Source organism: Corythoichthys intestinalis, chromosome 2, assembly GCF_030265065.1.
Source record: "Corythoichthys intestinalis isolate RoL2023-P3 chromosome 2, ASM3026506v1, whole genome shotgun sequence".
Lineage (NCBI taxonomy): Eukaryota > Metazoa > Chordata > Actinopteri > Syngnathiformes > Syngnathidae > Corythoichthys > Corythoichthys intestinalis.
Window position 1 is genome coordinate 4,797,305 of NC_080396.1, and position 25,042 is coordinate 4,822,346.

The 25,042-nt window shown below is 42.0% G+C and overlaps 1 protein-coding gene across 5 annotated transcripts; it reads left to right on the forward strand.

The window, feature by feature from the left end:
• Positions 1–3,668: 3,668 nt before the first annotated feature.
• Positions 3,669–22,558, forward strand: ccnt1 (cyclin T1). 5 transcript variants are annotated; one of them, XM_057830072.1, is made up of 9 exons: positions 3,669–3,865; positions 6,784–6,865; positions 8,968–9,096; positions 9,343–9,403; positions 10,222–10,283; positions 15,619–15,671; positions 17,755–17,918; positions 20,381–20,451; positions 20,521–22,558. In XM_057830072.1, the coding sequence occupies exons 1-9, from the start codon at positions 3,693–3,695 to the stop codon at positions 21,730–21,732; spliced, it is 2,007 nt and encodes a 668-aa protein (XP_057686055.1). In that variant the 5' UTR covers positions 3,669–3,692; the 3' UTR covers positions 21,733–22,558. The 5 variants fall into 5 exon arrangements, with proteins under 5 accessions (XP_057686055.1, XP_057686059.1, XP_057686058.1 ...); XM_057830076.1 differs by lacking the exons at positions 9,343–9,403; positions 20,381–20,451; positions 20,521–22,558 and having other exon boundaries at positions 10,222–10,284; positions 15,626–15,671; positions 17,755–17,906; XM_057830075.1 differs by lacking the exons at positions 9,343–9,403; positions 20,381–20,451; positions 20,521–22,558 and having other exon boundaries at positions 17,755–17,906.
• Positions 22,559–25,042: the final 2,484 nt, after the last annotated feature.

Sequence of the window (25,042 nt, forward strand, 5' to 3'; positions counted from 1 at the left end):
ATGCCTTCGCCGTGTCGTTAAGCATCAATTAAGAAGCCCGCTTCACAAAGATGCGATGTTGGAAATTGTAGCAAGGTTTTCAGTGATCTCGTAGCGCTGTCAGGATATTTCGGAATAAATTTTTAATTGTCTCAAATGTACGTTTAAGGTCGCCGTCATTTGCGATCTCTACAAGCTGATCCTCCTGTTGCACAGACATGCTCGAATCACTCGGTTTATTCACAAAAGGGTCACGAATCCACTCCTTCGCAGTACGTGGGTGTTCGAGGTTGTAGGCTCATCTTCTGGCTAGTCAAGTGCCCTTTTTCGCCGTAAAAAATCTCTCCAAAGACATCTGTTTTCCAGTAATTTTCACTAGTGTGGGGGGAACAAATGTGCTACGCCCAGGGCCTAGTCATACTTTATTATGGAGGACAAACACACATAGATATATATATACAAAACAAGATGTACTACTTGCAGTCCAATCAATGGATTTCTATACATTCTAATCTATACTGTAGTATTATATCTAGAGTAGACAGGGATATTGATGTGTTAAGCAGGGGCATAGGCCAAAGTTAATTCGGCCAGAATGCGGTCGTTAATAAAATATTATTTCTGTCCGGCCCGGTAGCAAATGCTGACAGATACGCACCCCTGATTTAATGTGCATAGTCCATAATCCATAGTCCTGGCTGTGCATTTGGGATGAAATGCATAACTGAGGCTACAACAATCTAACGATATAGACCCTACTCACATGACGTCACAACCACGCCCCCGCGCCATATTGTCCGTCAACTCGTCGTGTTGACGCATTACCGCTACGTAAATTCCTCCTATTATGGCGTGTTTTTCTGCTCGTTAACATTAATACCCAAAATTGTGAAGACGTGTGTGGCGGTCGGTTGCAATAACAGAGAAGACAGACTGAGAGACTTGAAGTTCTACCGTATTCCGAGAGACCTGGAGAGGAGAGAGAGATGGACTGCTGCAATTCGACGAGAAAACTGGGCTCCAAACGATCACCAGAGATTATGTAGTAGTCATTTTATATCTGGTAAAATGCATTTAATATATATTTAGAGGGTTTTGGGCTGACAACCACAATTAAGATCATTGCTAGGCTAATCGCCGACAACATACTGTTTCAAATTCAAGATGCTTATTTGTTCCACCATCTTTATTTTTTTAATAATATTTAGCTGGTAACAAGTGAAAGAAGCTGGCCTCGTCTACGGATCATCGGTTAAACAGGGGTGTCCAAACTTTTTGCAAAGGGGGTCAGATTTGGTGTGGTAAAAATGTGGTGGGCTACCTGGGCTGATTTACGTAGAACAATACATTTAAAGAAATTTTAGCAAGCCCTTCTGTGTGTCACATTTGCTTTATTATTTTTTTTAATTCATAATTTCAACAATCTCGCCTTTGTGGCGTTCTCTTTCGACCCTCGGGCTCTTGCGAAATACTGCTGCTGTGAAATTAAATTAGCTTCAAGTTGCTTTAATTTCTCGTTGCGTATCTTCCGCGACCGTCTCTTTGCAAACGAGGCAGACACAGTTGTGTATTTCATTGAAGAAATAGTCCAATATGCACCTATCCTTGGCGCCTCGCAGTCAACTTTTTTTTTTTATTGTCGCCATTTTAGAAAATTGGAAGTAAAGGGTCACACGGGGTAATGTTGCTTTGAGTGCTGCTCTTAAAGTTTTTTAAAGTTTCTTGAGAATAGGCTGATTTTGTGTGGACAAGATAGTTGTAGATATCAGGGTAACAGATGTCAGGCAGAGACGGCGAAGACAGCGGGTCGAAAAACATCGACTTAGGCATCAAATATGGATCTGGCGAATGGATAAACTGAAGCTTTTCCACATAACGCCTTTTATGCAACGCATCCAATGAGTTTACAGCGTCAGATAACACCGGGGCTTTTATGAATTGCTCTATAAATTGCACGACAAATTGAAACCATTGACAATAGGGCTAAACAATGACGGACAATATGGCGGCCAGATACAGCGACATGTCATTTTGTGACGTTGGTGAGTCGGGTCTATAGCAGGGGTCTCCAACCCAGTCCTCAAGGCCCACTGTGGGTCCTTGTTTTTGTTCCAGCCGCTCCAGCAGAGACAGTTGAACCAATGAGGCCTCTGCTAAAACAAGCCACACCTGACTGCAATCAACTGATTACACTTGTAAAACACCAGATTGGGGAAAAAGTGTTGTCACCTTGTATGGTAGGAATGAAATCCTGCACCCACAGTGGGCCTTTGTGGAATAGGTTGGGGACCCGTGGTGTATAGACCCTACCCACCGACGTCACAAAATCACGTGCTCGCTGTATTGTTCCGCCCACTTGTCCGTCATTTTGTGTCTGTATTATCAATGGTCTCAATTGATCGAGCAATTTATAATGCATTTCATGGAAGACCCGGTGCTTTCGGATGCCGTAAACTCACTTGATGCGTTGCATAAAAGGCGTTATGTGGAAAAGCTTCAGTTTATCCATTCGCCAGATCCATATTTGATGCCTAAATCGATGTTTTTCGACCCGCTGTCTCCGCCGTATTTGCCTGACATCTGCTAGCTACCCTGATTTTTACAACTATCTTGTCCACACAAAATCAGCCTATTCTCACGAAAGTTTGAAAAACTTTAAGAGCTTGGAGGCTTATAAATACTTCGTTGCTGGTTGGGTGAAACAGGTCCTCGTCCACGAAAATTCGGCAGGAATCTATCTTATGCTTGGAAAGGTGAGTTACGAAATTTTCAATTCAAAATCTTTTGTTCTTGCTAACATCCACTGTCAAGTCCAATGTATTTCATGTCGTTTGTCAATGGAGTTAGGGCTTTTAATGTTTATATGGTTTAGCGATAGCACTCTCACTACATACATACGTGTATGTTGTCGGCGATTAGCCTAGCAATGATCTTAATTGTGGTTGTCAGCCCAAAACCCTCTAAATATATATTAAATGCATCTTACCAGATATAAAATGACTACTACATAATCTGTGGTAATCGTTTGGAGCCCAGTTTTCTCGTCGAATTGCAGCAGCCCATCTCGCTCTCTTCTCTCCGGGTCTCTCGGAATCCGGTAGAACTTCAAGTCTCTCCGTCTTCTCCGTCTATCTTCTCTGTTATTGCAACCGACCGCCACACACGCCTTCACCATTTTGATTATTAATTTTAACGAGCGGAAAAACACGTCGTAAATAGGAGGAATGTACGTAGCCGTAACAGGGAAACATGATGTGTTGATGGACAATTGGGCGGCACCAGTCAGGAGGAAGGAGTTGTGACGTCACGTGGGTAGGGTCTATACTGGCAAGCGGGGTGGCCAACAAATTTATAAGGGTGGCGCTGGCAACCCCCTGGTGGCGCCACTGGTCTAGTGAATGCTAAAGAGTTAAACTTTTGAACTAATTGGTTATTTTTTCAAGCTTTTTATCTGAGTTTGTTCTACATGATAAAATGTCTGAGTGAGTGCTCGCCCGAGACTGGTGATTCCATACTTTTTGCTTTTTGTATGATAATCTTTTTTTTTTTTTTTTTTTTAAACGTATCGGTACAGTATCGGCATCGGTCGATACCCGGCAACCAGGTAAAAAAAAATGGCGGTGAATCCAGACGAAAACAACCTCTCTCCTCCCGGGCTCATGACGTAACTTCCTGTGACGCACCGCAATTTTAAACTGGCCTCCTCATCAGTGATGGCGGCTTCGCTTCGTTGTCTCCCCGCAAGCTGTAACAACAAATGGTACTACAGCCGACAAGAGATAGACAACAACCCGTCACGGCGAGCCGGACTCGATCCGGACAAGGAGCTCTCGTACAGACAACAGGCGGCCAACCTGCTGCAGGACATGGGACAGCGGCTCAATGTGTATCCTTTGTCGTCTGCGGCTAGCCGAGCTGCTTCTCTCGAGGTCGCGCGGGGCGTGTTGCTTCTTCCTTGTGGCTTTCCATGCGATGTCCACCAGAAAACGCGTCATTTCTATCACGCCTTTGTACTTTTCTTTACGTTTCGGCTGTCCAGAGACGCTAACGATAAAGCGGCGTACCGGTGAAGGCTTCAGGCCTTGTTAGCATGTTGTCGGCTAGCTCTGACTAGCGCAGAATTTCCATTTGTTTTTGTAAGTGCAACGAATTAGGATTTCACCGGCGTCGTGTTGACTACATGTTTTCGTGTGTTTTGCAGTGCAGTTTCTTAATTTTACGTTGATTTTAAGCTAGCTTTTATTTTTATAGAGTTATAATCAGAATTGCGACATCGTTTGCTAGCTATGTCTCTTCAATATTAGCTCGGCTTTTATGGTCGCTCGAAAAACAATTTTTTACCGATTGATTTTTTTTTTTTTTAATAACCTAAATAAGGTTTATTTTGGACATAGTTTTATAAAATTAACCTGTGATTAGTATTTTAAACTAAATAATACAATTTATTGAAAGATATTGCGTGAGGATGCTTGGCTCTCTATCCTATGGGTCATTTCTTGTAGATTTTCCATCACTTCCTGTTTATTTTTGGGTCACTTCCTTAAGAATTCTTCCATGGTTTTTTGTGATTTTTTTTTTGTGGTTTAAGTGGGGTTTTCAGAGCCTGTTTGTATTTTTTTGCAGTTTAAAAAATATATACATTTGTTGCTGTATTACCTATTTTATCAATCTGGCCTTTTTTTCAGGGTTTTTTGTTGTTGTTGTCTTTTTGTGGTTTTTTTTTTTTTTTATGTGTTTTCCCCGTTTTTTTCCCACTATTTTTCATGAAATTCGTTTTTTAAATTTAAAAAAAAATTTTTTATGGGTGACCTCCTGCCAGGGCTGTAAACAGACTTGCAGGGGCCCGGGGACAAGAGACTATTATAGGGGCCACCCCACCACTGCCACTGGTTTGTCACAATAATATACACAGTACTTTAACGGTTTGCAAGCAATGACAGTGTAAATTTTCAAATTATTTGAAATGGACAGTTAAATTTAACCGACCATGATGTGATGTGACACAATATAAACAATTTCCATCTATTGTCCCATGTAGGCTACAATACAATACAACTGAAAGTGCTATGCCTGCCTGCTGAGCAACAAAATCGTATAACAGTTGTGCAAATAAAAGGAAAAAATATATATTTGAAATATTTAATGTTTTAAGTATACATCGAGTAGAACATAATATTTAATCGGACAAGGATTTAAATGAAATATGTGAATGTAATGTAAAATAAATTAAGGGTCATTCAGGGGCCCCTATGGTCCTGAGGTACGGGACAACATACCCATCCTGCTCATTGGTCCCTTCCTGTAGATGTTTGCATTTGTTTTGGGGCATTTTTGGGTCACTTCATGGTTTTCCCTTTTTTTCTGGTTTTATTTATTTTTTTGGGTGGGGGGGGCAGTTTTTTGGTCTTTGTGCAGTTTTTCCTGGTTTCCCATGTTTTTTTCCAATTTTTGACGCTTTTTAAAAATTTTTGAGGTTGGCGTGCTCACTGGTTCTTTCATATTGATTAGTGCTGCAACGATTAATCGATTAACTCGAATATATGATTAGGAAAAAAAGATTTAAATTAAATTTTGCTGCTGTGAGTATTCGTTTCATTAAAGTGGTGTTGCAATGGTTTATTTTGAAAGTGTTTACATTGTTTTATTGATTTGAGTGGATACACTGCCCTCTAGTCTGCCTCATTTCACATGGCTGAATCCAGCTGCTCCCTGATAAGACCAACATAGGCTAGGTTTTTGTTCAAGCTAATGTTTTTTTTAATGCATTTGTAATTTAGTTTCTGGGTATATTTAGCCGTTTTTTGTGGGAATATTTGTCTGAACCATTTGTTAAGAGCCTTGTTAAATTTTTTTTTTTTTTTTTTAAAGTTAGTGTTTTATAGCATTTAAGCAAGCGGACTTTTGCTATGTAAGTTAGCCAATTGTTCTTTTGTTGTACATAGATCCTTTTTTTTTTTTTTTTTTTTTTTTTTTAAGACAGTTTGAAGCTCAGCTCAGGTATTTTAATTTTTCATGTTCCTTATCCCGATTACTCGATTTTTCGACAAACTAGTTTATCGACTACTAAAATAATCGATAACTGCAGCCCTAATATTGATGTTCATTTCTTTACTCCCTGTTTCGGGGCATTTCAAGATCATTTTCTTTTTCGGGTCACTTGTTTGTTCAGAATTTTTTTTGTGTGTGTAATTTTTTCTCGATTTGCTGGTTTGAATTTTTTGCGGTTTTGCTTTTTCCGTAGTTTGGCCTTTTTGTATTTTTTTTTGCATGTTTTTTTTTTTTGTCTTTTAGTGCAGTTTTACACATTTTACAGGTTTTGGCCTTTTTTGTGTGTGTTTTTTGCTGTTTTGCATTGATTTTAGCGATTTTCTGGGTCGCTTTCTGCTCATTGGTCACTTCCTGTTAATATAATTTCATCTTTTTCCCATTGGAAATTTATGGGGATGTTTCCCGTTAAATTTGGGTAGAACAGTACATTTTTAGCAAAAACTGTATTCAACTTTTGCACGCCTTGATTTCCTGAATTTTTTGTATGAAACGAAGTGAATTCCTCCCGGTTTAAATAAATGAATACCTTGCTTTTTTCATTAATATTTGTACGATACATTAATTTCCGGATACATGTTTCGATTATTGTTGTATTGCAACACCGTGAGATAATTGTAAGCCTTGTATTGCAAATGGTGTCGTAAGGTTCATAGCCCTATTGAATAGACTGTGGCTATGTTCCCCCTTGCCAACATTTCATTTTAAATCAGTTTGTAATTATTTCTTTCCATGTTGAACTTAACAAGCGTGTATCAGATCCCAGCTTACAATTAACACCGCCATCGTGTACATGCATCGCTTCTACATGGTCCAGTCCTTTACCAGATTTCACAGAAATGTAAGTACAGTATGTTCCAGTGTATAAGCCGCTATCTTTTTCTTTCTATTTGTATGTTTGTTGAAATATTTCATTAGCCAGGCTAATGTCGTAGCTCTCAGCTACGGTACATGTATGTAAAACGCGTACGTTACCCTACTTAATAATACTTTTTTTTCTCAACCCAAAATGTTGAAAGAGCCATATCTGACCCAAAAAAAAAACAAATTTATACAGTATATCAGGAGCCGCAAAAATTTGAAAGCCTTGTATAAGCCTTATAATGAAAGCAACACCGGCTGTATGAATCAATATTAGCTATATTAACCAACTATCAAAATTACTAAGTTGGGTACAAACAAATATCATGGCACCCCTCGATTCGATTACGATTCAGGGTGCTACGATTCGATTTTCGAACGATGATCACGGTATTGACGATGATCGCGATTATCACGATTATCGATGCATCGTATATTACTGATGAATAAAGTAGCCAAACAAATTTATGTCCATTATTTATTTAAAATGTCCTTATGATTCAACAGGAACGATGGAAACATGCCCATACAACAAAAAGCTGCCCTTAACCTGCTTATTTATTCATTTATTACAAGAAAGTTCAACAACATTAACCATTTTAAAGGAAGTACTTATTTCTCTCAACAGTACAATAAAATTTACATTGGTGAAATGAATTCCACATTTTCTGGACACAAATGAAGTGTCTTTAGAAGTGAGACTTCTTTTAACCATTATACTTTGTTTTCACAGTGTTACCTCCCTTGTTTAACTCTTGGAGTGACAGGTGGAAATCACAATTGCTCTTGATCACTTTTAACTTGTGGCGTTTATTGCCGAGCACACAAAAAAAAAACACCACCACACACACACTCATTACAGCACGTGCACTTTCTTCTCTCCTTGACCGCCCAGGCGCACACACGCCTGTAGACTCCTTGCCTGGTACACCAGACTCACCGCTGTTCCCGCTATTGAGTCTGGCCACCATTCACTCGGATACAATTTCCAGGGCGGAGCAAGCCACAGCAAACAGACAGCGGAGTGGACCAATCAGCGACGGGCAGGCGTGACGTTAGTAAAATGGCGAGGGCAGGACGAGGGACTTGCGCGCGGAAGTAAACATACGAAGAGAGCGGAGTTTATTCGACATGGCTAGCGCGAGACAGACTGTTGTCAATGACTCGTGTCGATGTGTTTTTGGTAATTTAAAACTGATTTTACCGTGGATTGGAACATATTCTCGGCTCTCCCGTTCACCGTCTGTGTTGTTGAAGAGACGACTTTCGACGCATAAGAGTGACGTTGCTCGTGAAGAACACGTCACGCAAATAAACGAATCTGATTTGTCGATTGATTTTGTATCTGCTCAAAAGGCCGTTAATGGGATGGTTCCCAGACTATTTCTCTGAGTGTTTGAAAAATACAGGGAGAATAGTCTGGCAGAGCCAGGCAAGTCGACTCCCAGGCAGCACTTGCAACAACAGATTTCTGTACTATTACGCATGTTTGTAGTGTTACCGCTGTACTTAATCATGGTTTTACACGTTCTGCATATGAAATACACGTTAGAGAATTAGCTTAGTGCTTGGCGCTAACTATTTATTGACATCTCAAAAACAACAACCATATAGGCTAAACAGTACAAGAGGGTTCGTGTACTCACCTCTTATAGACGCACACGGGTCTTAGCAACACACTCAAAACGTTTTTCAATAGAAATGCCGTAAAACTACTGCTGGAAATCTGAAAGACAAGGAGCAACGAACTTACTCTCTTCCCCTCTTGTTCTAAAAAACAACCTGCGCCTGCCTCGTACACAAATTTATTTTCCAGTCTTTCAAAAAGGAGTAAATCTTCTAGTCTCTCCCCACAGTCCGATCGTCACTTAAGGGGGCTGCGCTTAGTTACGGACATTACAATCCAAAATGAATAGGCTGCCGCTAGTTTGAAATGGCCTTAAAAATATTTTTAAAAAATCTCATTTGCAAGGCGTGTCGGCTTTTATTTTGGTGTGGCGGTACGCCACAATCTCTTATAGGCAGGGGAAACCCTGTCCTGTGAAGTCTTCACACACACTGAATATTGCTTTTTCTCTTCAGGTCATTTCCCCCGCGGCACTTTTCCTGGCCGCCAAGGTCGAGGAGCAGCCCCGAAAACTGGAGCACGTTATCAAGGTGGCTCACGCCTGTCTCAATCCGCAGGAGCCCTCGCCAGACGTACGCAGCGATGTAAGTTGATAAAAGCGGTCCTTTTGAAATCTCCTGCGATACGGTCGCGTGCCTCTTTTGCGTGGCTTTCAGCTATTTGATTCTTAAGCGACACATCTCCGAAGCTTTGTTTTGAGCAACAGTCGCATTTCAGACTCGTGGCCAGCCGTTCAAGCTCACCTTTGCGATAATGCATGACCAACCGATCTTATTTAATGACGGGTAGAGGCCTCGCAGTGAGTAATGTGCCTGTCCTCTCAACCTCAGGCCTACCTGCAACAAGCCCAAGACCTGGTCATTCTTGAGAGCATAATACTCCAGACCTTGGGTAAGTTGGGAAGGAAAGCGTGGCTCCTTGTGTTTATTTTTGTTTTGTATTTTTTCCCTTCCCTGTCATTCTCAAAAAGTAACTGATCACGTTATTTTCAGAGGATCAGAATCGGTTGTAAAAGATCTGGTTTTGAAATTGTACGTTTTGTTTTTGATTATTAACTACTTGGACACCATTGACGGTGATAGATGTTTGTTGATTTTTGGTTACAGAACAGAGAGAAATGTCCCAAACTCCACAGGAAGTGACTAAAGAACAACAGCATATGGCTTGAAATGCGCCAAAATTAAACTTATTGGTTGCTGTTGACCGCCATAGACGTTCGATCCGTTTGAAGTGGGAAGGATGGCAGCGAATGAACTAATGTTCACCCTCCTGGCTCAAAGGATTGGACGTCTACTAGTGATAAACTCATTCCAATTCACTGCAGAAGGATGAAAATAGCTTGTTTTTCTGTGTATTCGTTTTGTAGAATATCATAGACTGATCAATAGTTGGTTTACCGCCATATCGTGAGATCGTCGTTATCGTGAGCTTTGTATTGCAAATCGTTTCATGAGGTACCAAGAGGTTTCCACTCCTAGTTAACAGTGTTTTTCCCAAAGATTTTGTGTAAAACCAGATCGCCCATCTCAATGATTCACCATCATTTAAGCCAGGCGCTCATGTTATTCTCATTAAACCTTCCTTCCTTTTCATTTAGGACATGTTAGTGGAAGACCGCCATTGCAATTTCCTAAAAACAGTGTTTGATGGAATGCAGGATTTTGTTTTATTGGCTCACCTCCCAATGGTCTTTTCTTGTGTTCTTGCAGCGTTTGAAATTACCATTGACCATCCCCACACGCACGTGGTCAAGTGCACCCAGCTGGTCCGAGGTGAGTATCGTGTCGTGCCTCTCTAGTGTGGGTAAATTTGACACGAAAACTGCATTTGTTCCTGAATGAGCCGCACCGGACTATAAGCCGCAGCTGTATTATGGGATATTTACTCCAAAAGATATTGACCGGTAACACTATTTGACAGCGGTGTCATAAGACCATCGTAATTATGACATGACACGGTCATGAGCGTTTATGGTCATCTGGCTAATGATCTCACTTTTAAATTGGACGTAAATGATCTGAACTGGACATAAATGGAGTTGTTGACAAAATTTGGAAATCTGACGTCAGCATTCATTTATGCGGATGACAGTGTAATGTCATCGTTATGACGGTCTTATGACGCCACCATCAAATAGTTACCTATTATCCCAAATAAATCAACAAATAAGTCGTACTAGACTATAAGACACAGGATTCAAAATGAGGGAAAAAACTAGCAGGTTATAGTCTGAACATCACAGTATTCTGAGAGGTAGCTAACCTGAGTTCTTTCCCTTTTAAAAATACAGTGGGGCAAATAAGTATTTTGTTAACCACCAATTGTGCAAGTTCCCTTACTTGAAAAGATTAGAGAGGCCTGTAATTGTCAACATGGGTACACCTCAACCATGAGAGACAGAATGTGGAAAAAAAAACAGAAAATCACATTGTTTGATTTTTAAAGAATTTATTTCCAAATTAAGAGTGGAAAATACGTATTTGGTCACCGACAAACAAGCAAGATTTCTGGCTGTCAAAGAGGTCTAACTTCTTCTAACGAGGTCTAACGAGGCTCCACTCGTTACCTCTATTAATGGCACCTGTTTTAACTCATTATCCGTATAAAAGGCACCTGTCCACAACCTAAGTCAGTCACACTCCAAACTCCACTATGCCCAAGACCAAAGAGCTGTTGAAGGACACCAAAGACAAAATTGTAGACCTGCACCAGGCTGGGAAGACTGAATGTGCAATAGGTAAAACGCTTGGTGTAAAGAAATCAACTGTGGGAGAAATTATTAGAAAATGGAAGACATACAAGACCATTGATAATCTCCCTCGATCTGAGGCTCCATGCAAGATCTCACCCCGTGGCGCCAAAATGATAACCAGAACGGTGAGCAAAATCCCAGAACCACACGGGGGGACCTAGTGAATGACCTACAGAGAGCTGGAACCACAGTAACGAAGACTACTATCCGTAACACAATACGCCGCCAGGGTCTCAAATCCTGCACTGCCAGACGTGTCCCCCTGCTGAAGAAAGTACACGTCCAGGCACGTCTGTGGTTCGCCAGAGAGCATTTGGATGATCCGGAAGAGGAATGGGAGAATGTGTTATGGTCAGATGAAACCAAAATAGAACTTTTTCGTAGAAACACAGGTTCTCTTGTTTGAAGCAAAAAGAATACTGAATTGCACCATACCCACTGTGAAGCATGGGGGTGGAAACATCATGCTTTGGTGCTGTTTTTCTGCGAAGGGACCAGGACGACTGATATGTGTAAAGGAAAGAATGAATGGGGCCATATATTGAGAGATTTAGAGTGAAACTCTCCTTCCATCAGCAAGGGCATTGAAGATGAGATGTGGCTGGGTCTTTCAGCATGACAAAGATCCCAAACACACAGCCAGGGCAAGAAAGGAGTGGCTTCGTAAAAAGCATTTAGGGCTGCAGCTATCGAATATTTTAGTAGTCGATTAATTGATGGACTAGTTAGTTCGAATAATCGAGTAATCGGATAAGGAACATGAAAAATTAGAATACCTGAACTGAGCCTCAAACACTATAAATTTAAAAAATGAGGATCAATGAAAAACATGGGTGTCCAAACCTGTCCTCAAGGGCCCCCGTGGGTCGTGGTTTTTGTTCCTACCAATCAAGCACAGACAGTTTAACCCTTTAACACCGAACGTGTCGGCAGCGACGCGTTTACGCATGTCGTCTTTGAAGCTTCATCACGCTGTAATTACGTCACCCACGTGCTGCTGGTTGGTCTCGTTTGAAAGTACGGAAGTCGATGTCCACACCAGTTTTTATTTGAAGTCAATCGACCAAGAAAAACGGGAGATAATGTCATTTGAGTTTTATAGTTTTATTGCACTCATAAATATGCATTAAAACGCTGCATGGACCATGTATTTATCTCCATATTTCCATCATTTCTTGTCCTTTTTCAAAACCGAAAGCAGCACAAAAGAGTACATATATCCCAAGGGCCGTTGTGTTGTCAAGAAGGGCGAACCAAATGTGGACATTTTTAATTTCCGAGCGAGGCGCCAACTAAGGAAAAGGAGGCATGCTGAAGCAAGCAACGGCCAGTTTGAGCGAGCGACTTTGAAACGTGCGGAATGAATCTAAAACTGAATTTAGCGCAAGCTAATGCATTATTTCATTAACTCAAGGAAGAAGATGGGCCGTATTTGTGGTTGTTTTCCTGGGATGAGTCTGCGTCTCGGCGAGTAGAAGTGACAGCAGCGCGCAAAGCCGGAAACGGTGAAAGAGTAGGCTGTGTGACGTTGTGTGTGATGCATCTCCGTGACCTGTTCATGCAGAAGCTTTATTGAGTTCGCAAAAAAAAACAAAAACTTTATTGGGTCGTATGCCAGAAAAATTTGAATTGAACTGAACTACTTGTCAATATTTTTGAAAATACTTTTTTTCCATGTTATATATATTTTTTCTTCACTATAATCTTTTCAAATTGTATAAAGATGAGTGTTCGAGAAGCTTGGTTGCATGTACTATATACTTTAGATAAGGTGATGGGTACAACACCTAACTTCACAAAGAGATATCCTCCAAACCCTTTTTGTGTTCGATGATAGATATGTATTTTTTCTCACTATTTTGCACCATATATAACCCGTTTTGACCATAGTATGTGTAAAGGCCAAAAACGCCCATGAGTATACTTGCTGTTTGTGTTGAATTGTCAAACATAAAACTATTCAATCTTATTTTTTTCTATTGAATGTTTATCCTTACAAGTAGAATGAATATTATCAAGCTTCAAAACGTTTGGTCGAGCATGTTTGGTTGTCAATAGGACATCAACATTACAAATTTTGAAAAAATATTTTGGGATTTTTTTGTCTTTTTGGGTCCAAAATGTGGATTGTAATTGGTCAGTGAAGAAAACAACAGTTTGGACATGAAGTTCAAGGAGTCCTTAAAAAACGGACCCGACTTGGCCATTGTGAACAATTTTTTTCTTTGAAACATAAAGGCAACATCAAATGCATGCAAATTCGGCCAAAATAGGCTTAGGTGTTAAAAGGTTAACCAATGAAGTTTGTGCTAAAACGAGCAGCACCTGACTGTAATCAACTGATTACACTTGTGAGACACCAGATTGGTTGAAGGTCATCCTCATGATGGGTTTGAACAAAAACCCGCACCCACTGCGGCCCTATGTGGAATAGTTTGGACACCACTGATGTAAAACAAAAGAACAATTGGCTAACTTACATAGAAAAAGTCCACTAGCATTAGCTCAAACAAAAACTTGGCTTACGTTGGTCTTAACATGGAGCAGTTGGGTTCAGCCATGTGAAAAGAGGCAGACCAGAGGGCAGTGTATCCACCCTAATCAATAAAACTAAATGCAAACACTTTTAAAATAAACCATTACAACGCCACTTTAATTAAACGAATACTCGAGGCAACAAAATTTAATTTGAATATTTTTTCCTCATCGAATACTCGGGTTAATCGATTCATCCTTGCAGCACTAGAAGCTTTTCAAGGTCCTGGAGTGACCTAGCCAGTCTCCAGATGTCAACCCCATAGAAAATCTGTGGAGGGAGTTGAAAGTCCGTGTTTCCCAACGACAGCCCCAAAACATCACTGCTCTAGAAGAGATCTGCATGGAGGAATGGGCCAAAAATACCAGCAACAGTGTGTGAAAAGCTTGTGAAGAGTTACAGAACACAAAGGGTACATAACAAAAGTATTGAGATGAACTTTTGGTATTGACCAAATACTTATTTTCCACCATGATTTGCGAATAAATTCTTTAAAAATCAAACAATGTGATTTTCTGTTTTTTTTTTTTTTTATTCCACATTCTGTCTCTCATTGTTGAGGTTTACCCATGTCGAAAATTACAGGCCTCTCTAATATTTTCAAGTGGGAGAACTTGCACAATTAGTGGTTGACTAAATACTTATTTGCCCCACTGTATAAAAAATGTTCTAAGTACAGCGAAAAATTATTTTGTGAAAAATTTGTCTTTTGCCAAAAAAGAAAAAAAAAATCCGGCGGCCACAGTTTGTCATTTTATTACGCCTGTTCTGTCCTCACTAAATGTAACGTTATTCAGCTAGACAGCAAACAAAACAATTTTCTGTTCTTTGTAATTCTTTCACTTTTTCCACATTTTGATTATTTTGTAAAGCTGTAACACAAACATGTGCAACTGTGAGCACACATTTAAATAATAAAACATGTAACTAAAAACAATTGGAGTTTATTTACTCAAATTGATATGTAAATTTAGTAGATCGAATTAACCTAATTTACATAGCAAAAGTCCGCTAGCTGAAAACGATAAAATGCTAATTTTCGTTTTTATTATTTATTTTTTTTTGATACAATTCTCTTAAAACCAAATTACGGATGCATAAACAAACATCAGCCTTTTGTTGGATTCAGCCATATTTGACGAGAGTGTCTTATTCAATGTTGCACTGAAGGGCAGTGTATCCTCCCGAATCATTAAAACTAAATGCAACACTTTCAAAACAAACCATTACAACGCTAGTCTAATTAAACGTATCCTCGAAGCAGCTAGATTAAATTCAAAGCTTTTTTTCTAATTAAATACCTCTATTTAATCGATTAATCGTTGCAGCCAGCTATATGGAGGTGCCTTATTGGCATTTCGCACTTGCACTTTATCCAAAAAAACTGATTTTTGCACGATTTTGACTTCAACAATAAATATAGTGGTGCAATAAAGGCACATTTCCATAACTTCAGTTGAAGTTGTTCCCATGTTTTTCACAGAATGTTTATTGGAAAACCTTGAAGTTGTTACATTTATCATTATTTAAGTATCCAGCGGGACATCACAATACAATTAGCTGTAATATATATTTACATAGTATATTTACAACACAAATGTTTGACGCCATTTTTTATCAAAAATGGGGGGCAACTTGACGTATTGACTTGTAAAAAAATCTTAAATATCTCAAAAACCATAGCACCAACAAAGATTTTGACAGATTAACATCATTTTAAAATAATTTTGTGTCTTCACAGAGGTGATTTTGAAGGGAGGACTTTCAGTTTTATCACCCGCGTCTCAGATTTTAAGTGTGTTTCTCTTTTCTCTTGTTGTTTCAGCAAGCAAGGACCTGGCTCAAACGTCTTATTTCATGGCAACCAACAGGTAAGCACAGCTCATATTCATTCGTGTTTCCGGTTACTTAAAGGAGCTACACAGTGGTACCACGAGATACGAAAGCTTCGGTACATGAAAACTCGATTTTTACGAGATGTTTTTCGAAGCTTTTTTCGCTTCATCACACGAAAGATAATTTGTACTGTAATAGCTCATTCCCGCTCATAGCAATTCAATAATGTAACTAGTGTGTCGTCTATCTTTTAATAAGCAGATGATAACCATTCTATTTAACAGGTTTTTTTGAATTTTTCACAGTGTATTTGCAAATTAGCAGATATTTACATTGGCGGAAGACTTCACAAAAGTAGGCTAATGATAGAGAGGAAACTAGTTAGCTGTCATGGCATGGTAACTAGCCACGTTGTCGCCCTCGTTAACAAGCTTATGTTATAGTATTTGTTTTACCATCGCTAGACACACTAATCCAGCTTGAGTGAAATCTTGTAGCTGGTGGGAAACATTAATGACAGCGTTTTTTTACTCTTACGTAAATGTGAAATCATGTTGGAAGTGTTGCCAGCACGTCAGCTGTCCTTCCTCTTCTAAGCCGCGGCCGCCTGTTTTTTTTTTCAGTAGCCGAAATACTCTCATACTAGCGACTTTGTCTATTTTTGAGCGGGGAAAAAGCTCCCCTTTCGTGTCACTGACAAACACAACAACAGCAACAACTGGAAAGGAATGGGTGAGCACTCAAGTTCCAAGCCACGGATTTATCGCTACATGTTCGGGACCTCGAAAATGGCGAATACCGTAACTACGGTATGGCGGAAAATTTAAGTGGTTTTGAAACGTGACGTTTTCATACCACGGTATACCTTGAAACCGGTAACCGGCACATGCCTAGTATATAGACATTTGTATCTGTGGCCACGAAATTCTGACATCTATTTCATTTGTGGGTCTGTGAAGACAATTCTTTTTGACAACTACGAATCTTGTCTGTGGACGAATCAAATTTTGCGGCTATGAATCAGAAAGCAATGAAATGACGTAACGTTGATCTCGGGGGGAAAACTAACCTATCCTAGAATCCCCTCACAGCGCATGTAGCATTTTAGCAGCACTGAATATTGTTAGCTTGCGGGCTACAGGAGTAACTAAGTCCATGAACTGTACATCTTTTAATAAAGTACAATTATTGGACAAGCATGTTGACTTGACCTGTGATTCATTATTTTCACTTGACGCCGTTAAAGGATTCGAGGATAGATTAGTTTTGCCTGAGACTTACGTGATTTCATTTCAACGGTTTTGAGTCGTAGCCGTAAGCTTGATTTCATCCACAGATGAGATTTGTAGTCGTCAAAAAGATAGTTGTATTTACACACCCACAAAAAAAATCTGGCGTCAGAATTTGCCTAAATATGAAAGCAAAAATATGAGTACTCATCTTTTAGATTATGTGTAAATACGAGTATGAGTCTTTTTGACGGGTATGTTACTCCATACTTGACGTAGTTAGCCCTTTACTGGCTAATGCTAATGCTGTGTAATGTAGTTCTAACTCTAAACACAACATCCACGTTTAATTATAAATGTAAACAAACGAAATATGCTCACTGCTACATATATGAAACAAAAGAACTTTTTCAAGGCACTACCAATGAGATGAAATAGCTTGCAAGCGATGGCTGCCGAAGTTAGCTCGTCTGTTAGCACTGTGTTCACGATGAGCTCACGATCATGTGATAACATCTGTAGAATCAGCTGGAACCTCACAAACTACTTACACTTAACCTCCACAAGTTGGCAACAAAGCATTACAATTGAAGAGAGGCAATCAGAGGAAATTTCGTGTGGTGTTTTTAGTCGAGCTTGGAACGAATTACTGTAGTTTTCGGACTATAAGACACTATTTTCCCCCTCCACTTTGAACCATGCGCCGATACAAAAACCACTCCCGAACAAATTCATTTCATATCTTGAGGTACCACTGTGTATAGAACGCTGGTTTCTTAAAACACAATTCCATTGAACTCAATATTCTGAATGTGTGTTTTTCTCCTCTCCCACTTTTTTCCTCTTGTTGCCGTTTTCATTCTGGCCTGGGATGTCCGCTGCCACGTAGTCTCCACCTGACCACCTTCTGCCTGCAGTACAGTCCGCCGGTCGTGGCTTGCGTGTGCATCCATCTGGCCTGCAAGTGGTCTAAGTGGGAGATTCCTGTGTCGACGGATGGCAAACACTGGTGGGAGTACGTCGACCCCACCGTCACCCTCAAGCTTCTGGATGGTATGCATGCCAAAGTGACTTGTTAGTGTTTAAAAAAAAAAAAAAAAAAAAAGCTAATTTGAATATTGCACGTAAATAGTATTGCACATAGAATGTCTGTGAATAGAAGTGAGTAGCAGCAGTTGACAGTGCAGGCATTGAATAGTGTACGTTAATATTGCACTTAAGTAGTATTGCACATAGAATATTGCATGTAAATCAATATTGGACATTGGGTGATGTGATGTTACATATGGCAGTTAAGAGTGGAGATGGCTTTAGCAAAGAAACTGTCTCTCAGTCTGATTGTTCTTGCTTTTAAACATCTATAGCGTCAGCTGGAAACCAGGATGTGAGCTGTCTTTGAGGATGTGTAGAGCTCTGCTGAGGCACTGGGTGGAAGTAGATGTCCATCAGGGAGGGGAGAGGATTGCCAATGATTGTCTGCGCTGCCTTGACTGTCCTCTGAAGTCTCTCCCTGTCTGCGGCAGTGCAGCTCCGTGCCAGGTGGAAATGCAGTATGTTAGCAGGCTCTCAACGGATGAGTGGTAGAAGGCCAGCAGCAGCTTCCTATCCAGCTTGTTCTTCCTGAGGACTCGCAGGAAGGGCAGACGCTGCTGAGCCTTTTTTATGATAGCTGTTATGGTTGCTGTCCATGAGAGGTCATCTGAGATCTGGACTCCCACGAACCTGAAGGTGTGGACCTTCTTCACACACTCGCCGTTAATGTACAGGGGCGGTGGGTCGGTACTGTTCCTTCTCAAGTCCATGATGGCCTCCTTGGTTTTGGTGGTGTTCGGGGCCAGGTTCTTGTTTAAGCACCAGGCTGAGAGTTTGTGAACTTCCTCTCTGCAAGCTGCCTCATCTCCCTTTGAGATCGGTCCAACCACTGTGGTGTCATCAGCAAACTTGACGAGGGTGTTGCGCCTGTGGATTGGACTGCAGTCGTAGTTGTAGAGGCAGCGCAGGAGGGAACTCGGCACGCAGCTCTGTGGTGAGCCGTTGCTCAGTGTCTGAGTGGAAGAATGGTGGGGGCCAAGTCTCAGGGTCTTGTCTTTGATCCAAGAGCATGTGAGAGGGGTGGGCCCAGAATGTCCAGCTTTGTAATGAGAATGTCCGTCATGATGGTGTTAAATGCAGAACTATAATCCACAAAGAGCATCCTGGCATAGCGCTGCCGCTGTTTCAGGTGACTCGGCACAGCGTGCAGAGCTGTGGTGATGGCGTCCTCTGTAGATTTGTTCACCTGGTATGCAAACTGGTGAGGGTCCAGTGTGGGAGGGTAGACTGTCCTTGATGTGCCGGAGAACGAGCCTCTCGAAGTGCTTGATAATTATTGGGGTGAGGGCAACAGGACAATAGTCATCTGGGCCGGAGACTGGTGTCTTTTTGGGAACTGGGATGATGGTAGCGGATTTCAGGCAGGTTGGGATGACTGCTTGGGACAGGGAGAGGTTGAAGATCCTGCGGAAGATGTGGGACAGCTTGGTCTGCACATGCTTTGAGTACTTTCCCTGGCAATCCGTACGGGCCAGCAGCCTTCCTGGGGTTCACTGAATGTAGAACATGCCTCACGTGAGGCTCCTCTGTGGTGATTGGGGGGGGGGTCCCGCGAGAAGTGGGGCTGGAGTGGGTGAATGTCACTGTGTTGATTCAAACCGGGCGAAGAAGCACTTCAGTTCCACTGCCAGCAACTTGCTTAGGTCTCCTGATGTGATGTCACAGGCCCGAAAGTTGGTGACCACCCCTCCCGTAGTCTGTTGCTGTTGAAGTGGGACTGTATTCTCCTTCTGTAGTCCACTTTGGCCTTTTTAATTCCCTTCTTCAGGTTAGCGCGAGCCGTGCTGTAGAGAGCACGGTCTCTTGACCTGAAGCCAGTGTCGCGGGCTCTGAGGAGGGAGCGGACCTGGCTGGTGATCCAGGGCTTCTGATTTGGGAAGACCTTGAAGGTTATTTCCACAGCCACAGTTCCAATACAGAACTTAATCTAGTCCAGTACAGTCCCTGTGAATGTTTCCGGGTCTTGATTTTCAAATAGGTCCCGGTTAGTGTGGTGAAAGCAGTCCTGGAGCTCACCAAGTGCTTTCTCAAGCCTGGTTGTAATAGTCCTTGTGGTGGGCCTGGATCTGCATCTGAGGGGTTTGTATGCAGGTATGAGTAGTAAGGAGAGACTATCTGACTGTCCCAGGTGGGGGTAGCTCTGTATCCGTACTTGATGTTTGAATGCACGTGGTCCAAAGTGTTTCCCTCTCTCGTTGGGCATTTAACGTGCTGGTAGAACTTGGGGAGTACTGCGTTCAGATCGGCTCGATTAAAATCTCCCGCTACAAAGTGGACGCCGTCGGGTGGGGCCCCTGCTGTTTCTTTATAGCGTCCAGTAGGAGAGATAGCGCTGCGCTAACATTAGCGCTCGGCGGTATGTAAACAGCAGTGATGAACACATCCTTTTAATGTAGTCTTTGGCATTTCTGCACTCTCTTCAGAGCTCACGCACGAGTTCCTGCAGATTCTGGAGAAAACCCCCAGCAGATTGAAACGGATCCGCAACTGGAAGGTAGGTGATGTCTCGTTTCCCTTATAATACTTACTAACTTAGTGGCCCGGGCGTCGTTTCGCTTACCAGGCGGGAGGTCAGACACCGAAGGCCAAGCCCAAAGTCCAGGAGGAGGGCGACCAGAGGGACACCATGATGAGCATGATCTCCATGGCGTCATCTGAGAGCACCGTGGCCGGCCTGATGAGCCTCTCGGCGTCCTCCGCCTCCTCGTCCGCGGAAAAAGTCAGGGGCGCGCCCGGCAGCGCGGCCACCTGGAGCGGTAAAAGTCAAGGGGCGTCGGAACAGCAGTCCAACCACGAGGTCCACGCCCCAGCCCCCGCCAAGGTATCGTTGAGCGAGTACCGGGCCAAGAACGCCGACGTCCTGGCCGCGCAGAAGAGGAAGTTGGAGAACATGGAGGCCAGCGTTAAGAGAGACTACGCCAACGCCGCCCAGGTTCTCATCGGTCAGCAGCAAAGGAAGGAAAAACAGCAGCACCAGTCCGGCGCCTCTTCTTCCGACCCGTCTAACTCGTCGCCCATTATTTTGAAAATCCCCCTGGAGAAGGAGAGACACGATCGAAGCTCTCTGAAAATGAGGTTCCCCCTCGCCGGAGGAGGCGGCGCCAGAGGGCAGGACCAGGACATCAAAGTGCGCATTCGTGTGCCCGATAAGCAGAGAGGAAGCTCGGGGGAGGAGGGGAAGAGCAGGGACAAGCACAGAGGGGAGCGCTCCAACCACCATCACCACCACCATCATCACCACCATCACCACCACCACCCGCAGTCCTCCGGCAGCAGCGGTGCCTCCCTGTCTTCCTCGCACAAACACTCTTCTGGCGGCGCGGTCGCAAGTGGCAAAAAAGTCCCCAACGATTCCACCCGTAGCGGGTCGTCGTCGCGCAAGAGGGCGCACCCCCAGGACGCTTCTCCGTGGTCCCACCCGCCTTCCAAAGTGGCCAAGTCTTCACGGAATCCCTACCAGCTACCATCCCTGCCTTCCTCCTCCGACATCCTCCCCGCGCTGGGCCCACCGGCGAGCTACCCGCACCCCAAAGGCGACAAAACGGACACCAACGGACACGGCGCCACGGGCGGCGGCCAGTCCAACGAGTATCAGGACACCTTTGAAATGTTAAACTCTCTTCTCAGTGCTCAGGGCGTGCAACCCTCGCAGCCGTCGGTCTTTGACTACAGATCCCAGTTCGGGGACTACAAGTACTCCTCCAGGGGTGGCCACGCTCGGCCCCCGCCCCTTCCCTCAGACCCCCCTCCCCCGCTTCCGCCGTTACCCAAATGAGCTACGGTCTCACTTAACAGTCGGAACACTTTTATTTTTTTACGGACTTGACTCGAAGAGTTTTTGCTGTGGATATTTTGGCTGCCCGTGCTTATTTTTCCCATCCAAGATGAAATTAAGGATACTACATCAAATCGACAAACACCTGTAAAGTTGTTGGTTTGAAATATTTTGACGAGGGTAGGGCAAAAAAGTACGACGGAATATTAGGGACAAACAAAGAGGGGGGAAAAAATTAAGTCATAACGTTACGAGGTTAAAGTTGTTTTCTTATATCGTGCAATATGTATGCAGTAACGCTAATGTAGCTAAATTAGCTGCTACGTACTTTATGTAGCTTTGAAAAGAGCTGCGACAATGTACTGGTATAATTTCTTAAATTGAGTAGTATTTCAGGCAGATGTGCCAAAAGATGAAGGATTTTATTTGTGAAAAAGATTTTAAACTCGTTCATTTTAACTGAGGTGGTTTAGCGCGATGTAAAGTGCGTAGCAGCTAGCTTGACACTGCAGCCATATGTATTACAACAATAATGACTTTAATCTCGTAATTGTACAACTTTTTTCGGGTAAAATTGCGTGAAGTTACGTCACATCACAAATTTTTTCCTTTGTCTTGCAGTGTTATGACGTTTGTCTTGTATTAATGACTTTTGTCTCGTAACTTTTAGGACTTTTGTCTCAAACATTCTAACCGCTGTTGTTTTCATCAATGATGGCAATACAGTGCCTTGCAAAAGTATTCGGCCCCCTTGAACCTTGCAACCTTTCGCCACATTTCAGGCTTCAAACATAAAGATATAAAATTTTAATTTTTTGTCAAGAATCAACAACAAGTGGGACACAATCGTGAAGTGGAACAACATTTATTGGATAATTTAAACTTTTTTAACAAATAAAAAACTGAAAAGTGGGGCGTGCAATATTATTCGGCCCCCTTGCGTTAATACTTTGTAGCGCCACCTTTTGCTCCAATTACAGCTGCAAGTCGCTTGGGGTATGTTTCTATTAGTTTTGCACATCGAGAGACTGACATTCTTGCCCATTCTTCCTTGCAAAACAGCTCGAGCTCAGTGAGGTTGGATGGAGAGTGTTTGTGAACAGCCATTGGATTGGATTGGATTCAGCTCTGGACTTTGACTTGGCCATTCTAACACCTGGATACGTTTATTTTTTAACCATTCCATTGTAGATTTGGCTTTATGTTTTGGATCATTGTCTTGTTGGAAGATAAATCTCCGTCCCAGTCTCAGGTCTTGTGCAGATACCAACAGGTTTTCTTCCAGAATATTCCTGTATTTGGCTGCATCCATCTTCCCGTCAATTTTAACCATCTTCCCTGTCCCTGCTGAAGAAAAGCAGGCCATAACCATGATGCTGCCACCACCATGTTTGACAGTGGGGATGGTGTGTTCAGGGTGATGAGCTGTGTTGCTTTTACGCCAAACATATCGTTTTGCATTGTGGCCAAAAAGTTCAATTTTGGTTTCATCTGACCAGAGCACCTTCTTCCACATGTTTGGTGTGTCTCCCAGGTGGCTTGTTGCAAACTTTAAACGAGTCTTTTTATGGATATCTTTGAGAAATGGCTTTCTTCTTGCCACTCTTCCATAAAGGCCAGATTTGTGCAGTGTACGACTGATTGTTGTCCTATGGACAGACTCTCCCACCTCAGCTGTAGATCTCTGCAGTTCATCCAGAGTGATCATGGGCCTCTTGGCTGCATCTCCGATCAGTTTTCTCCTTGTTTAAGAAGAAAGTTTGGAAGGACGGCCGGGTCTTGGTAGATTTGCAGTGGTCTGATGCTCCTTCCATTTCACTATGATGGCTTGCACAGTACTCCTTGATGTTTAAAGCTTGGGAAATCTTTTTGTATCCAAATCCGGCTTTAAACTTCTCCACAACAGTATCTCGGACCTGCCTGGTGTGTTCCTTGGTTTTCATAATGCTCTCTGCACTTTAAACAGAACCCTGAGACTATCACAGAGCAGGTGCATTTATACGGAGACTTGATTACACACAGGTGGATTCTATTTATCATCATCGGTCATTTAGGACAACATTGGATCATTCAGAGATCCTCACTGAACTTCTGGAGTGAGTTTGCTGCACTGAAAGTAAAGGGGCCGAATAATATTGTACGCCCCACTTTTCAGTTTTTTATTTGTTAAAAAAGTTTAAATTATCCAATAAATGTTGTTCCACTTCACCATTGTGTCCCACTTGTTGTTGATTCTTGACAAAAAAATTAAATTTCATATCTTTGTTTGAAGCCTGAAATGTGGCGAAAGGTTGCAAGATTCAAGGGGGCCGAATACTTTTGCAAGGCACTGTATTTCGAACAATTTTTTTCATGACAATGACTTTAGGACTTGTCTCGTAACGTTGCACGAGTTAAGTCTCGCAATATTACGACCTTTGTCTTGTAATGTTATGACTTTTGTTGAAGAAACGTTAGGACGTTTGTCTCGTAACTTTATGACGTTTGGGGTGTAACTTTGACATTTGTCTTGTAACGTTAAACGACTTTATCAACATTACGACCTTTGTCCTTTAATGTTACGACTTTTGTCTCGTGACTTTTAGGACTTTTGTCTCAATGTTCTAACATTATGAGACAAATGTAACGTTACACGACATTTGTCAAGAAATGTTAGGACGTTTGTCTCATAATGACGTTTGGGGTGTAACTTTGACATTTGTCTATTAACGTTAAACAACTTTAGTCTATCATTATGACGTTTGTCTTGTAACGTTACAAGTTTTGCCTCAACTTTAGGAAGTTTGTTTCATAACTTTTGGGCTTTTGTGTCTCAAACATCGTGATGAGACAGATGTTATAACTTTAGGACGTTTGCGCCGTAACAATTTTACATTTGGTTTGTAAAGTGACACGACTTTAATCTTGCAACATTGTGGTGTTTGTTTTGTAACGTTACGACTTTTGTCTCAAGTTTAGGATTTTTGTCTTATAACTTTAAGGCTTTCGTCTCTCAAACATCGTAACATTACGAGACAAATGTCGTAAAATTACACGACGTTCGTCTTGCAGCGCTAGGACATTTGTCTCTAACGTTGCGCCATGTTAGTCCTGCAAAGATCTGACGTTTCTTTTAGTGTTACAACTTTTCTCTCGAAACTAAAATGTTTGTCCCTTAAATTTACGACTTTTGTCTCAAATGTGACGTTTTAAGACAAACGTAACGTTACGACATTTGTCTCATAACGTTAGGACTTTTAACATTGCACGACTTAAGTCTCGCAACGTTACGACGTTTGTCTTGGAATGTTACTTTTGTAACTTTTAGGAC